The sequence below is a fragment of the Temnothorax nylanderi genome, unplaced genomic scaffold, assembly GCF_030848795.1.
Source record: "Temnothorax nylanderi isolate EJ_2023f unplaced genomic scaffold, tnyl_v1.0 TNYL_tig0049_pilon, whole genome shotgun sequence".
Taxonomy (NCBI): Eukaryota; Metazoa; Arthropoda; class Insecta; order Hymenoptera; family Formicidae; genus Temnothorax; species Temnothorax nylanderi.
In genome coordinates, this window is record NW_027249111.1 from 1,219,818 (window position 1) to 1,236,420 (window position 16,603).

General features: G+C 38.5%; 2 protein-coding genes and 2 long non-coding RNA genes across 9 annotated transcripts; 2 read left to right on the plus strand and 2 right to left on the minus strand.

Annotated features, from left to right (window-relative positions):
• Positions 1 to 49: 49 nt before the first annotated feature.
• On the plus strand, positions 50 to 15,972 carry Eps-15 (Epidermal growth factor receptor pathway substrate clone 15). 5 transcript variants are annotated; one of them, XM_071706180.1, is made up of 14 exons: positions 50 to 169; positions 2,936 to 2,980; positions 3,093 to 3,326; positions 3,444 to 3,692; positions 3,946 to 4,215; positions 4,313 to 4,473; positions 4,563 to 4,722; positions 7,969 to 8,214; positions 8,655 to 8,717; positions 9,455 to 9,798; positions 9,895 to 10,075; positions 10,449 to 10,571; positions 11,396 to 11,704; positions 12,984 to 15,972. In XM_071706180.1, exons 1-14 carry the CDS (start codon positions 101 to 103, stop codon positions 13,758 to 13,760), a joined length of 3,231 nt encoding a protein of 1,076 aa, XP_071562281.1. In that variant the 5' UTR covers positions 50 to 100; the 3' UTR covers positions 13,761 to 15,972. The 5 variants fall into 5 exon arrangements, with proteins under 5 accessions (XP_071562281.1, XP_071562284.1, XP_071562280.1 ...); XM_071706183.1 differs by having other exon boundaries at positions 3,420 to 3,692; positions 12,947 to 13,084; XM_071706179.1 differs by having other exon boundaries at positions 52 to 169; positions 3,420 to 3,692.
• LOC139772463 (uncharacterized) lies at positions 182 to 1,596 on the plus strand. Its single transcript, XR_011718131.1, has 2 exons — positions 182 to 214; positions 292 to 1,596. It is a non-coding gene; the product is annotated as an uncharacterized lncRNA (long non-coding RNA).
• On the minus strand, positions 805 to 1,639 carry LOC139772462 (uncharacterized). Of its 2 annotated transcripts, none has more exons than XR_011718129.1 (4): positions 1,621 to 1,639; positions 1,217 to 1,520; positions 1,008 to 1,080; positions 805 to 929 (listed from the first exon to the last, which is right to left on the minus strand). It is a non-coding gene; the product is annotated as an uncharacterized lncRNA (long non-coding RNA). The 2 variants fall into 2 exon arrangements; XR_011718130.1 differs by lacking the exon at positions 1,621 to 1,639 and adding an exon at positions 1,593 to 1,602.
• Positions 5,147 to 7,189, minus strand: LOC139772394 (uncharacterized). The gene is made up of 5 exons (XM_071706063.1): positions 7,019 to 7,189; positions 6,764 to 6,934; positions 6,315 to 6,627; positions 6,041 to 6,219; positions 5,147 to 5,551 (listed from the first exon to the last, which is right to left on the minus strand). The coding sequence occupies exons 1-5, from the start codon at positions 7,187 to 7,189 to the stop codon at positions 5,366 to 5,368; spliced, it is 1,020 nt and encodes a 339-aa protein (XP_071562164.1). The 3' UTR covers positions 5,147 to 5,365.
• Positions 15,973 to 16,603: the final 631 nt, after the last annotated feature.

Sequence of the window (16,603 nt, forward strand, 5' to 3'; positions counted from 1 at the left end):
GCATAGTGGGTGCGTTCGGGGAGCTCGCTACCGCGCTACCAACGCTAACGCTACCAACTCCGTTCACGGAGCTATAATAGCGCTAGCGAATGATAGCTCCATGAACAGCAATAGCGTAGCGTTAATAGTGGGGGTAGAGGCATCATTCCATTTGCATTTTATACCAAAGGTGAGAGGTTAACAATATTTCTGTACGATGACATATTCTAAATAGGTTTAATTCATTTTGACGTTTTATACAGTTGAATTATAATGTCCATTTCCTCTAACGTAGATTAACTTTAATTTCAGTCCAACTTCTCATCTTTTTTGTAATTCGAATTGGAAAATATAAGATCCACGTTGAAGCGGCATTACATCTTTACGAGTCTGTTTACACCTGATGCCTATTGTTCACCCTAGTGATAGATAAGTAAGTGAATATTGCACTATTGCGAATTACAGGAATGTGTTTTTTACGTGATTATTGTAAATCGTTCTATTCTTTTAGGTTTGGCACAATTAAATCTTAACAGCTTCACTCGCTGTGGAAAATATAAGATTCAAGTTGAAGTGGCATAGCATCTTCACGGGTCCGTTTATACCTGATGCCTATTGTTCATCCCAGTGATAGGTAAGTGAATAATGCACTATTGCGAATTACAAGAATCTTTTTTCTACGTGATCATTGTAAATCGTTCTATTCTTTTAGGTTTCGCACAATTAAATCTTAACAGCTTCACTCGCTGTGGAAAATATAAGATTCAAGTTGAAGTGGCATAGCATCTTCACGAGTCCGTTTATACCTGATGCCATTATTCACTTACCTATCACTGGGATGAACAATAGGCATTGGGTATAAACGGACTCGTGAAAATGCTATGCCACTTCAACGTGGATCTTATATTTTCCACAGCTAGTGAAGCTGTTAGGATATAATTGTGCGAAACCTAAAAGAATAGACCGATTTACAATGATCACGTAGAAAAAAGATTCTTGTAATTTGCAATAGTGCACTATTCACTTACCTATCACTGGGATGCACAATAGGCATCAGGTATAAACAAACTCGTGAAGATGCTATGCCGCTTCAACGTGGATCTTATATTTTCCACAGCAAGTGAAGTTGTTAGGATTTAATTGTGCAAAACCCAAAAAAATAGAACGATTTACAATGATCACGTAGAAAACACATTCTTATAATTCGCAACAGTACAATAATATTCACTTTACTTACCTATCACTAGGATTAACAATAAGCATCAGGTTACAGGTGATAAAGCAACAGGCTCGTGAAGCTCGTGGATTAAGGACCGATCCCACAGTCTCCGATTAACGTGATCCTCCGATTAAACTCACTTTGTATCTCTTTCTAGGGAGACAGTTAGAAAGAGATGCAGAGTGAGTTTAATCGGAGGATCACGTTAATCGGAGACTGTGGGATCAACCCTAAAATCTCAGTTCAACTTACATTTTATCCTTTTCCAATTCAAACTAGAAAAAGATAAAAAGTAAATTGAACGGATATCATTAAGGTTAATCTACGTTGGAGAAAATTGATATCAGATTTTACTGTGAAATAAGAATTTAATTGAATAAAAAAATAATCGTACGAGATACGGCTAGTGTTATCCAACTAACCTTTTTGTCGTAATAACACAAATGGCGAACGCTACCGTTGCTGTTCGCGGAGTTCGCAAACGCTTCCAAACGCTAACGCTACCGATGCACTACACTACCTCGGAAGGAAGAGCGTTGGTAGCGAGCAGTTATGACGTATAACGCTACCAGTAATGACGTCACGACAGCGGTTGGTAGCGCTATCATGGAGCTCCGCGAACAGCCAGTAGCGCTGGGTAGCGCTAATAGCGTCTCCCCGAACGCACCCATAGTATAGACCGTATAGACCATGGTTTAGACTATAGTACGAATGTATAGTTCGAGCCGAGTGGTTTTGAATAAAACGACAGAGAGATTTCGTCGCGCATCTCGTAAACCGTTTTCTCTCCAGAGTCCAGATAAATTCCCTCTGTCGTCGCGCTTGTCGTTCATCCTTGATTTCGCGATCGCGCCTGCAGGAAGAGGATTGAGATTCCACGATAATTCGCCGGAATGTCCAATGATTAAAGGCGATACATCCGCGAAATGTTGGACGAAATTGTTAAAATCGAAATCGCACGCTATCGATTGAGAGTCTGATTGGTTAAGCCAGTGCTTTAATGCAAGTATGGCCGCCCTGCCGTCACCTACGCAGGTACATGGCAATTTTGACGATTTTGCAAGAATACAACCGTTTGTTGTGACTCGCGCGCGCCATAGGAGCTTCCTCCCGTAAGGCCTCGTCGTGACTCGCACCAAACTGTCGCGCTAATCGCCAAACTTTTGCGTCTGCTCACGTCGCCCACGATCGGGCCCCGTCTACCTTGGTGAGGAGGGCCGAGGCCGAGGGCGGTCCACAGTTTGAGGCACCAGTCACCTCGATGGCTCGGTGTGGTTCGGTGCGATTTGGTGCCTCGAGTGTCGAGTAATTTTACGCGTATATTATATCAAGTATCTTGATGTCGAGCTTTTACTCGCCCGGGAGGAAGTCTCTTTAGCGTCGTTCGTTTCATTGATGCGTTCCGGAAACTTGGCGCGACAACTTGCCTTCTTTTGGCGGCACATCGTTCGCTTGACGCTTCTAGCTCCAGGATAAATAAGCGATCGTCGACGTTTGAGCGTTGCCCCTTTTGTTCTCGCCGAAACGACTAAGTCACTTTACGCGTTATTTATTATTCTCGTATCGACGGTATTGTTAAACATTTATATCGATATGATGGGGTCAAATGGGGCAAATAATTAAGTCCATATATTCATTATGTCTCTTGAGAGAGAGGAAGAGAGGCCTTACTCGTCTTGCTCTATTACTGCTGCAGATAGGCATAAAGAATACATTTGAATTTGGTTTCTTTTACAGGTGGCTGGAAGCCATACAGCGATATATGAAGCTTATTACAATCAGGTATATTATTGTCGTTATTATTATTAGGTTTTAGAAAGAGCAGAGGTGTATTTCATATATAGATGTACTGTGCAACGTGCTAACATATTCAAACATGTATGTTTGCCTCTAGGTCGATCCAAACGGATATGGACGGATCGAGGCGATGGACGCTGCGAGATTTCTCAAAAAGTCCCAGCTGAGCGACGTTATTTTGAGTAAAATATGGGATATGGCTGATCCGCAGTCGCGGGGCTTCTTAGATAAGTCTGGCATGTTTGTCGCGCTCAAGTTGTGCGCGTTAGCCCAGACGGGGAAGGATTTGAACATGTCTAATTTAAGCCTCGGTGTGTCACCACCGAAAATGGTAAATTTACGCACGCCGTTTGGCGTGCGCATGCTTTTTTTTTTCGCAATTGAAACAAACCTCGCGTCATTTGTCCCGTTTGATTTGTCTCAGGGAGACATCTCGGTCGTTCCGCAGAAAACTATCGCCAATGCTCTGCCTGTAATAACATCCGTCAATAATGGAGATTGGTTAATTAATCCTACAGAACGGGCGAAATATGATCAGCTTTTTGATAGCTTACAGCCATCCAATGGTTATATATCTGGAAATAAAGTGAAGGGTGTTCTTATGAACAGTAAACTTGATATGGACACTCTTGGCAAGATTTGGGACTTGGCGGACATGGACAAGGATGGTATGCTGGATAGACATGAATTTGTAGTTGTGAGTATCACGTACACTTTTTTGTATATGCCAAAATAGCTTTTGCATAACATATGGATCTCGTAGCACTAGGCATTAGTTGAAAGAACAATTTCTAACGGTAGGATGAGATTCGAGTACGAGTAGAGAAATTTATGTTGGACAATAAATATTATCACTTCGTTTCCGTAGCGGCACTGTAACGATATTTCTATCGCTTGAATTACATTTTCTTCTCTTTTCTTTTCATCTAACTTTAATTGTTATTATACAGGCTATGCATCTTGTGTATATAGCATTGAAAAAATATGCGATACCAAGTGTACTTCCACCAGAATTAATGCCACCTGGGAAAAGGAAAGACATTATTATCCCCAAGGCTAAGTCTCCTACGCCAATGAGCATAGCGATTGCCGCGTCACCGTCACCGTCACCGCAATCGCAATCGCAATCGCAAACGCAATCGCAACCACCGCCGATTCCACCCTTACCTACGGCTAATACTACGGCTGTAAAGAGCTTGTCCGGGTTAGACGTTGTAAAAGTATTTATCTTTTAAACTGTCATTTAAAAACTTGTAATGCTTACTACGTTTCTGCATTATTCAAAACTGCTAATGTTCTTATACCGTATATTTTCAGGCAAGCGCGCAACAATGGGTAGTTTCGGCCGAGGATCAAATAGCTGCGGATAAATTATTTTTACAAGCCGACATGGATAGGGACGGATTTGTCTCCGGTACAGAGATCAAAGACGTCTTCCTACAAAGTGGACTTCCACATCCCGTGTTAGCGGATATATGGTAATAGCAGTGCCATTTTTACTACGGACAATTTACCAGAGATTCTCAATAGTGTGACATTAATAACGAAAAACCATTTCATGAATTAGGAGTTTATGTGACATTTGTCAAAGTGGAAAACTGAATAAGGAACAATTTGCCATAGCTATGTGGCTTATCAAGCAAAAACTTAACGGCATAGATCCTCCGGCGAGTTTAACTCCCGAAATGATACCACCTTCTATACGGAAAGCTGGGGAAACTATAGTGGTAATATTTTTAAAATATTTTTCTCCGACATACAATATGCTGTATTTAAAGCAAGTTCATCGCTTTCCTTTCATCCCCCGTTCGCATAAGAGCAAACGCATGCCCATTTTATAAACTGCGATGACGATCAACTTGATTTAAATACACGTCAGCATTTACAAACTTATTAATGCATCGTATATCGCGTTCGTCCCTTGAATGCTCTCCAAAACATTGTCAGAACTATGCTAATTATAACGATAGCACCAATCAAGATAACATGATGATTCAGTTTGAATTCTATCTCTCCAATCACATTCAGTTTTATTATTCCAGCAACTTCGTTATTCTGCCAACAACTAGAGTAGTAAAAAAAATGATTTTTTTTTTTAAGATTATTATTCTTATGTAACCTTGTCCATTGACGAATTTAATTTACCTGTATATATCAGTATCCTCGAACTTCAAAGATTCGAATAGTATTTGCATCTGAGAATTAATATGAATTCTTCCGTTCGATTGGAATTTAATGTGAGATGGAATTATCGCTTTATCATTGATTCGCCAAACAATCGGAATATCTGCATTCAGATTTCTAAAATAAATTGTATATTATTTTTTATATTTATCGTGATTAGTGAAACATAATTAGAATTTATAAATTTTACCCTGGACAGACAAGTTTGATTTTTTTATCATGTTTTTCATAAATTACGCTACGTGCAATCGATGGCAACGGTTCGGGCATTCCTTGAATCATAGAAAATATACCAGCGCTATTGTTTGCACTTTCCAGAACGTTGCCTTTTTCATCGCGCACTTCAAATATGATATTTTTCTGACATTTTTTCTGTCTCAAGAATAATATCTATTTTAATTATTTGACCCTCATTAAAGTTTCTATTATTTCAGCCACATTAGATTGCGTGGCATGTCATCGTGTGAATGTTTTCTTTGTATGTCGAAATGGTTCTTTCGTTTATTACCTTGATTAAATTACATGTATTTATATACATGTTTATATACATTAATAAAGTTGAAAACTTTCTGTTTATTTTATGAATTTTAATAAATAGTTTTAAACTTTGATCGCGCGCGATGATCATGAGAAGTCAATTCTCATTGGAAATTGTGTAAAGTGAATTGTATGTTTACTCGTTAAGATACGATAATTGAGAAGAAAGTTTTTCCGACATATTTTGCCAATGTGTATACCGTCGAACGCGAGTGTAGCATGCAAAAGGACTAATTTATATTTCGACATAATGCGAGAGAAAACAAAGATTCACTGTTTTTTTTTTTTTATAAATACGCTTTAAGACTTCTGCCGCGCGCATACCTTGCAATATCGTCTCATAATTGCAGTTTTTTTCTTTTTAATAACGGGTATTAGTCGCACTTGTTCTGGAACAAGTCTCGATTTGCACGGTAGCTTGTTTTTAAATAACATTAACGCCGTTCTCAATTGAACGTTCAAGGTTGTATTTGTCACTTCCGTCCACATCGTGCCTTCGTGCGCTCGATTCCATTCATCGGCTTGAAATGTAATAGGAGTTTTAGGAAAAGGAAATATTTAAAGGAGATTTTGCTTTTACTTACCTTTCGTTACTTACCTCGCTTCATATGTTGTAATTCATTCATTGTCGATGCGCTTTCGTTAACAAGATATTTATGCTCTGACATTTCTGAAAGAGAGACAGTACAGTAACCGTATCGCAGCTTTATCCCGACCGCGTCGCACATAGAACAAGGACTCCATGTTGTCCAAGTAGTATAAATCTTCAGCTTGTATTCCGGCACATTTTCCACCAATACTGTTCTATCTGGATGTACATTCACCGTTTCCAAATCGCTATCAATATGTAAATGGTAAACTGACCCTACGGTATCTCCTACTTCACACCAATACGCCCCCGCTTGCTCTAACTGAGAATCATTATTAATTTATTAATTATACTATTTATATTATTGAGATTAACATTATTGCAAAAAACATACAGAGTATCTCCGCCTGTGATCTTTTGCAGTTACACGTATGCTATAACTCTTTTTGAATTTATACCTTGACATTGTACATGACGATATATCGGTTATCTGGTGAATTAAGAATGCGATCTGTATTCCGCAGTGCACTTTTAGCGCTACTGCTTTCACTGCTGTTGTTAAAATACCATTCTATTAGAGAGGTCACGTGTGTCTCCATCGGCGAGATGCAGATTTGGCATTCTAAACTGTAAATCAATCAATTCGTTCAAATTTCACCGTAATTGTGCATGACAAATTTTTACGATTATCTTGTTGATCAATCGCACGTTACGGACGTCCCCTCGAGCGCTATGAGCGCGCTCGGATAAGTAATTTTGTCGTGCCTCACGTCCGCATATATTTCCTCCAGACACTCGTAATAATCTAGCCACTGTTGTTTGTATAGATGTCTCAGGGTCTTGTTAGCTCTCGAGTATTCATAGTCGTCGATATTCAGAAACATTTCGTCACCTTGTTATGATTACAATCATTTAAATATTTTTATAATTACAATTATGTATTTATATATATTTATATTTATACATTATATAAATGTCGACATCTGTACATCTAATCACGTGTAAGCGGTTTTATTTTTTTTTTTTTTAATCAAAGCGACCACCTACCGTGTTTGTCGTTAAACAATTCATTGATAATCTTTTTTCGTAATTCATACTTGATTAACAAGTTTGGTAGTAGCAAAACTAAAGATATGTTGTTTAAATAATAGATTAAGATAATTGGCACAACGCATATCTTCATTATCATATTGTGTATGAGTCGTCGCGTGAAGTATTCGCAATATATGAAATAAAATATCCATCTAACGTCGTTTCATTTTTTTTTCATACATATACAGAAAAGTAATATAAAGATTTGTACATACAGATCTCGAGAGCGGGTCTCGAGTTTACAGACTTGTAAAATTTTACGCGAAATTGTTGCGACGAAAACGAGATGTAAAAATCTAGGAATTCATCAAACAATTAAATATCTTGAGGCTCTTAATGGCGAAATGGCGTGCTTTGTAGACGGACAATCTTGGATTTATCTACATTAGAATTACATAATTAACACTTTTGTTTTTTACGTTGAGTTAATTGAAATCCTTGAAATTTATAGACGTCATCTTTCTTTTCCAGTATAAATGAATTTTAGATGTACCGAAATACATGTCGTTTCTTTATACGGTAGGAAATGTTGATCAGATATTAACATTTCAAATATGTTTATATACTACAGGAAAACAATAACATATCAGGCTATTCGAATCCGGAATTGGATATGATAAGTAAAGACATAGCGGAACTCGTGCGTGAAAGACAAAGCATGGAGCAGGATATAGCGCAAAAGGAAGCCGACATTAAGATAAAGAACGGGGAGATTAAGAGTCTTCAAAGCGAATTGGACACGCTTGCGGCAACCCTGAAGCAACTTGGAAATCAGAAGGGTGAGGCGCAGAAGAGATTGAACGATTTGAAAGCGCAGGTAAACGCAGGAAGTTCGGTAATGTAACCGGCTTGCTTATTGAATATGTCCGCGGCACTGCTATTTAGGTACAAAACTACCTAGAGACCCACAGATACGACAGTATAATACAAGACATAAATTACATCTATTATATACATTATCCTAATCCATTTTCTTACTGTTTTCTTGATCGTTATAATTTTTTTACTACGTAATTATTGTGAATTAATCATCTACTTGATCACTTTGCATACATAATAAACAAGAGTTAACGGCGTTTACCGACATATGTCTCTGACACAATCGTAATTAATTATAGGCAGTAAATTTTGAAGAAAGGGAAGGGAAGGAAAGCGAGGAAAATAGAAAAAAAGTTTGATTTCACTAATTATGCATCTAGTTGTTTGTATTATCTATATTTTTCTTTATGATTTTGTTTTATTATGTTTGGCTTGTAGAAGACCGAAGTAGATAGAGATTTGAGTGAGGTCGAAGAGAAGATTCAGAGGGAACTGAAGAAGGTACATAAAAAGATGACAGTTTCGCTTAAAGTGGATCGTTACCTTTGCGCATTATAATGTCGTTCGTTACGTACGAATATCTGTCGCGGTTATTAGGAAATAAATCTCGGGTAAATTTTTTCTTTTCTTTTTTCTTTTTTTTTTCTTTTACGTAACTACATATTTTGTTATGTTTTTACGATGTGTGCGTGCGTGCGTGCGTGCGTGCGTGCGTGCGTGCGTGCGTACGTGCATGTGCGCGTGTACGTATTACACGTCTTATGCGCGCTCGCGCGCTGGGGTGTGTGTATAATATCGCTAACATCGTCTGTGTCACTGGCAGGTAAATACATATATGTCCTTTGAAAACATTTTTTTACGAAAGTAAATAAAACCTACAATCTCTATTATATTATGCTTCCCAAATTCTACTTTTGTACAAAACATACGCACTGATAACGCTAATGCATTATTGGTGCTTTTCTGACATGAATTATACACTTTTTCTATTACACTCTTTCCCGTGACATATAACGTAACTGTAGCAAAATTAAATAATATATTATCAAATAAATAAAATCAAATCGTGTATCTCTTAATGTTTTGACTATATCAATTGTACAAACGTAATAGCAACCGTACAATCATACCGGATAATAATGTGCAAGTTTATTATTTTTACTTGAAATTTACGGGGAAGAGAAGGAGGGAGATAAGCAAATATACAAATCTTTATAAATCAATTTTATCTTCTTAAGGTCGACAAGCTCCGTCAACAAGCTGAGGAACAAGAATCGGTGCTGAGGGGTCAGGAAGAAGAGCTAAACTTCAAGAGGCAAGAGCTCGAAGGGCTGCGGCAAGAGGAGCAGCAATTAGAGCAGCAACAGAATAAAAACAGGGACCAATTAAATGAGCTGACGAAAAAGTTGCAAGATACTCAGTTAGAGATTTGTCAAGCAAAGGCAAAGATCACTCATTTACAGGAACAACAGCGTCAGATGAGCGATGCCATTGCGCTTTATGACTCTGCACTCGCTGCGGGAGACGTCAATCTTGTACCTGATACTAGTCTACAATTTATACCCGAGATCGAAGATATAGAGTGCGTATATATTGCGTATACTTTATTTGAGACGAATTTTCTTATCGGAATTATATGTAATGACATTTTTGTATATATGTTGTAAAAAAAAAATAGATACGAAACGACAACTAAGAATACGGGTGAGACGAATGAAATAAAAGCAGATGCAATCGGGACTAGCGCTTTAAACGGATTTGGAGACCAAGATCCTTTCGCATCGAATAAAGCCAAAGAAGCATTTAGCGCAACGATGTCGGATCCGTTCGGAAGCGCGTTTCCCACGCAACAATCTAATGTAAGTTCTTTTTACGGCCATGTCCACGTACTATGCTCTCTACTCTCCTGCTTCTTATGACATTTTCTCTTGCTCTACTCTTTCATTATTTTGCGTATGCGTATATCTACGTGACCATGTGTAGAGTGGTTGTTTGGACAAACAAACAAACAAACAAATAAGATAGAAAACGTGGTTACGCAGTCACGTAAATCGTGAACGAAGTAGTGGAAGAAGAGCGCAAGAACAAAAGTGACTCGAGAAAAAGATGAAGCAGAAAGTAGAAAATGCCAGACTGCAGTGTTTGACTATAACGATGTAATATTTATGAGCGATATTTTAATCTTTCATTCTTTAAGCACATGGTCACTAATTAAAAAAAACCATCCCATAGAATGGTTTTGCGGCAGATCCTTTTACCGCGTTCGATAATACTAACGTAGCGGCAAAGCAAGATCCTTTCGATCCATTTGGTAACGGAAAGCGAGCTGAGAATAAATCACCCGCAGCTACGTCGGTATGTAAATTTTTACTTGTTTGCGAACGTTTGGTCAAAATCTCCATATTTTTAACACGGTTTGGTTTTAAACAGTTTTGTTTTTTAACACTTTTTCCCAATTCCCACTTTTTGTCTCGCTGGCAAATAGCACGATGAAATTGGGAGAAAGTATTAACCCTTCGAGGCTACACAGGATGGCGCGGGCCACCCTGACAAAAATTCAGGGCGATATTTTTAATTATCTAGATTTTATTTCATCTCGGTTATCTTTTCCGTCGATATTTATGTAATATTTGTTAATAAAAATACACTTTAGTTTACTTTTAATTAGAAATACATAAATTAAAAGTAATCTTCAAAGTAATTATGTTATTTGGAACGCCCATGCAAGATGTATTTTTTCCCTTAAAATAACACCATTTTTACATAATTGCTAAATAGGTGCTACTTAATATCGAATCTTGGAAAAAATACAAATTTTCAATTAAAAAAGTCATTTTTCCAAATTTGTTCCTTTTCGATTTTTTTAATAAAAAAAATTGGGAGCACATTTCGGGTCCCGCACTATATATATATTTTTGAACAATACCCTTAAGATGTTTCATGAATTTTTATGTGCACATTAATGGATGAATTATGAGACTTTGTGAATCCGTCTGGGCGGCGACCATACCCCAGTGTGGCCGGGGTGTATTAAAAAAAAGAGGTGTGACCTCGGAGAGTTAAAGATATAGATAAAATTATTAGTATTAAGATTATGAATACCTGCTCGATATATTTCATGCTATATCGAAACGTATTATTAAATAAGATGCCGATAGGAACAATGGTTTTCTGTTAAGAACACGAAGGATCCATTTGGAGAGGATCCCTTTGCCAATCTTCATGCGCCTCCTCGTCCCGAGAGCCCCAGTCCTGCTCTTCCACCAAAGAAAGCGAAGCAACCACCGCCACGTCCGGCTCCGCCACGACCGAGTCAAGGTCCTACTGGTCCAATGAGAGCGGCACCCGCACCCCCAACGCCTTCACCCACTCCAGATCCATTTGCGAACGCAAATTCAGATCCATTTGGCGCTCAGCAAACAACAATCGATAACAATAATAGTTTCGCATCTTCCGGATTCGCCGACTTTACCAATTTTGATTCCAAGGTGCGTATCAAATGGTATATTTTATTTTAAATACATCAACTTTTCGTAATTGTTTTCGCCTGTTGTTCTCCTTTTGCGTTATTTTCTTTCAATGGCGCATTATCCTTGAATAACCTTCTCTTAGCAACTTTTATACATTTTTTAAATATAATACACAACCCAGGGAAACTTTACAATTTTTTATAATACTGTCATGATTGTCTAGTTTACTTACAATTCACTCGACAATTAGACATGTGTGATGTATGAGTGATGGATGAGTGAATTTTATAGATGAATAGAGAAGAACTTGCGCCTTACGCGATATTCATACGTATACACGGTGAGACAGGATACTCATATACAGGGTGTCCCATCTTATTTTCATCAGGCGAATTACTCGAAAACTGAGCCCGGCACAGGCAAAAAAGTGTTCCAGACACAATAACAAAAATTTCAAACTCGTGCAATTGGCATGAGTACCTATATTCAGACTTTCTGGAAAATATTTGCCCGCAATTGTTAGAGAACACACACCACTATCTATAAATCTATAAATTTAAATATATGGATGCACAACACGATGATACTTGACCTTATAGTAGGTACTAGGTACTAGAGTCTCTTATCAAAAAATCGCTCACACAAATCTTTCCTAATACGGATAGAACGAACAAGACAAGTAAATTAACTTTTACATTCGTCAAACTACCAATAATACCAATAAATACCAATAAATTAGTTTTTACGGTGATATGTATCACGTTAAAAATCATCTCGCGGCAATTATTCCCTACAATCAAGAAGAATATAAAATTGTGATTTTTACGCGATTTAATTGATTGTGTGTATTTAATTTTGTTTTGTATTTAGGTAGAAGCTGCACAATTTTTTCTTTTCCTACTATTGAGCTGCCTTCTGGAGTGTATCGTCTGCAAATTAATTTGTTTATCATTTTTCTTTTTAGGGCATTTCAAGTTTACTCGCATTGTCGCATGAATATATGTATATTTGATTATTGTTGATTTTAGTTTTATTTTCTGCCATGTATTCGAACCACGTTAATGGATAACGCGATACACGTAAGGTTTCTTACCTCGCGTATATAGTTTGTCCTTGAAGTAGGTCTCGAACATGGCATAAAATTGCACAGCACCTTCGATAGCTTTGTGACGTAGTGTGAGAGTAGCGGCCCTAATCTGCCAGCCCGAGCAGCCGGAGGACAGTCGACGGTATCCGCGTCATTCTCTTCTACCTTTTCAGTAAAACGAAATTGACCAGTGACAAAAACCTGCTTCAGCCAGAACCAACGGCTAATCGAACGGCTCCACCAAGAGCGACGAGTAAAACCACCCACGTAGCGATGGCGCAACCGAAGCTGTCGGACTTTACGGAGGATCCCTTTCGAGATTATCGTTACGAAGACCCTTTCAACATAACGGACCCGTTCGCCGACGAGGCGGAGGACCTGAACGCGAACAAGAGGAGCAGCAGCAGCAGCAGCAGCAGGGGGACGGAGAAGACGGATCCTTTCGGCTTCGAGACGCGATCCGCGTTCTCGAGTAAAAACACTTTGGCTAAAGTTTTCGACAATGATTTCTCAAGTACCTTCCCGCTCGCTAAAGCGAAAGCCGAGAGGAACAATACGAGTGACACGAGCAGCGCGAGCAAGTTCGACGTCGATTTTGGGAAAGCCTTTTCCGCCGATAACAAAAACGTTCGAGACATCGAGGCCGATTTTTCCCAAGCGTTCGCCAACGTCAAGGCGAAAACGATCAATCTCGACGAAGCGTTCTCGAGTAAAGACGCGAAGGCCGTCGCGAGGCAGCACGAATCAGATGTAGCACACGCTTTTAAGTCCAATGTCATTTATAACGATGAGAAACTCGCCGACAGCTTCGGCAAGATGTGGAACGGTAATAACATAACGAATTTATCGGAGGACGAGCAACTTGCGTGGGCAGAAAAGCAGAGTATAAAAGCGGAAGAAGAGCGGCTCAGGCGTAAGGAGAAGGAAGACGCCGAACTAGCTCTCGCCCTCGAATTGAGTAAACGGGGAAAGTCGGGAAACGTTTAAGTCGGCCTCGATCGGTGACGTTACTTTTTTTCGTTGATTATCGCGTACCGTAAACCTGTTAAAAATTGCATGAGAAAGCAATTCGCGTCTCATAATAATGGTATTGTTACGCAAGCTTGCATTGTTACGCATTAGCATCACATATAGAAGCGAAATGTAGACATCAGATTTATCAGGTTTATCAGATTTATCCTGATTGACAATAACGTCGGGTATTAACACACAGATATTAAGAGTACCCTAAAAGAAAGAGAAAAATTATTATGGATGTTATTACACAGACGATATTTTTGGTTGAGCGTAAAACCTTGATGAAATTTCATATATATCTCAGTGTTTTCAACAGAGATTGAGCTATTTGCAAGAATTCACAAAAAGAGAGTTATTTTATCATTTTGTATCTTACTTTTGTATCTTTTCTCTCGATGGCCCACTATTCGCGAACGCTATCCGAAGCCGAGAGTGTTACGCGGCTATTCCGAGTTACAACTATAAATATATACTTGAATGATAATAAATAAAATTAATAGGATGAAAAGTTCATGTTGTAAAAGAGTTATTCGATCGAAGCACACGGTAACACAGTATCATTAAATGCATCGTTATCAATATGTAAACGCCTATATAGTAATCGAATATTACGAGATTTCAACGACATTCGTCGCTGATCGCTCAGCAGCATATAAGAAGATCCAAGTCGACTTTTCACGCCAGCCTTTAACGTAAACTTGATGTAAAAGAGAGAGGGAGGGAGAGAGATAAGCACGCATTTAACGGTGAGCGAGGTATTGAAATAATTTCGGCGACAATGCCGTCTAATTCAGTTTTAGAACAAGTTCCAAAGAATGTAGCGTTTCGAAGAAGGCGGGCATATCTTTGCGCTTGGTGAAATCGGGCTCTCTATATAATACGTCCGACGAATAGGACTCGGAAGACCAAGCGCAAAGGATCCACGTCCATCTCAACTACAATGTAATATCGTATAATTTCGACAACGACGTTATACATGTATCTCATACGATGTATATATTAATATTATGAGATATATTAAGTCACAATAATTCTCATTGCGTAAGTTTTTATTATCACATCGTAATTGTTTAGTTGTAAGTTTAGTACACATACATTGTATGCGGAGAGACGTGTGCTACATAATGTATCATCAGTAATATCGGTGCAAGCAGAAGTTTGTGTCGATATACCTACATATATTCGTGTCACAATTCAATGTGTCTCTATTTAGTTCGACTCGCGTCTATTATGTATAATTTTGATTTCATCTCGCCCTTAGACGTTTAATGTGTATGTATGTGTGTACGCGAGTATGTGTACGTACTGTAGGTATGCGTTGAGAAAATTCCACCAAAATAAATGTACGATACGATCGAAATGTCTATCGCTTGGTTTATACGCACACACACACACACACACACACACACGACTAGTTTGGCTTTGACCGATAAATTAAGCGAGGAAGTTTTCGCGATTTTCTCGACTCGCTGGCTGAATGTTCTGGATATCTCTCGTGTATGTTTTATTCGGTGTTGGACACTTTCGTCCAGCATCACGACGACGGGCAGATGAGTTTTGTCACGCCGATTGAAAAAAGATCTATCGACGGAAGATGTTAATAAGAATCCAATTGCCGACGTATAGTCGAGATGATATAAAGGAGATACGATACGATATGATATACAAACGTACCGCATAATTTTGCACGGCGTTCCCTTATTCGTTATTTAGATAAAAGACTTGCGCGCACGACGTACTCGCATTATATATCTATATCTATATCACATATCGTAAGTATGCAGATTGCCTATGTAACAAACGCAAGGTAGAAAGCAGATCCGTGATGGTCGATTTGTTTTTAGGGAAGCGTGCGAGAGAAACGGTACTGAAGCGAGTCTTGAACAATTCGTTATAATTGTGTCTCATTGAATATGATCGGTCGTATTAGGGAAGGAGAGTGAATCGATTGAAAACGACCAAAATATCAAGTTTTATTTTATTTTATTCTTGCGAAAAAATATATCATACCGTTTTCTCCTGCACGCTTGGAACTATAAAATTCTGATATTTGAATGGGTGTGGGTGTGGGTGTGTAAATGGCTAAAAAAGAGAGGTTGAACATACATTCTCTTGCGGTCTAAATAGTTGCAAGCGAACCAAGTTCCCAATTCTACAATTATTAAACTCTGTTATATATTAATATCCTTCCAATATTCCTTCTTTTGCGACGTTATCCTGGCATCAAAACTAGGCAACGGATTATATAGAGCTACACCCTATATATAACTATAAAAAATATTAAAAATGATAAAATGTCAATAGAAACGATCCACAGAAAAGGTCTAATCTAAATGATGAGGATGTCGGTGAAAACCCAACTCGGGGAACGTAACGTATATTTTTATTAATCTACCAAGTTTTCTGATAGTAATTTTTAAATTTCGTATATTTATGTATACATAATAAATTTTAATTTTGTTTGCGCTCTCTCATCGTAGCTGATTGACTCTGATATACCGCATTTAAAAATTCAAATGTCGCGCCACGTTTTGAACAAAACTTTGGCTGGCCAGTTATTTAGCTGCATAAAGCCTTGTGTACACGATACTAGAAATCGGTCCGAGTTTCGGTTTAAGCCAATGAAACTGCTGCTTTTCTGTAAAAGCTGCAAGTTGATTGGCTTAAACCGAAACTCGGACCGATTTCTAGTATCGTGTACACAAGGCTTTAGGCCTTGGGCCGAGTTTCCACTGAGCGCGACGCGTGATGCGCTCAGTGGAAACTCATGGCTCCTGCACACAGGACGCGGAAACGCTTGCCGCGGGCGGCAA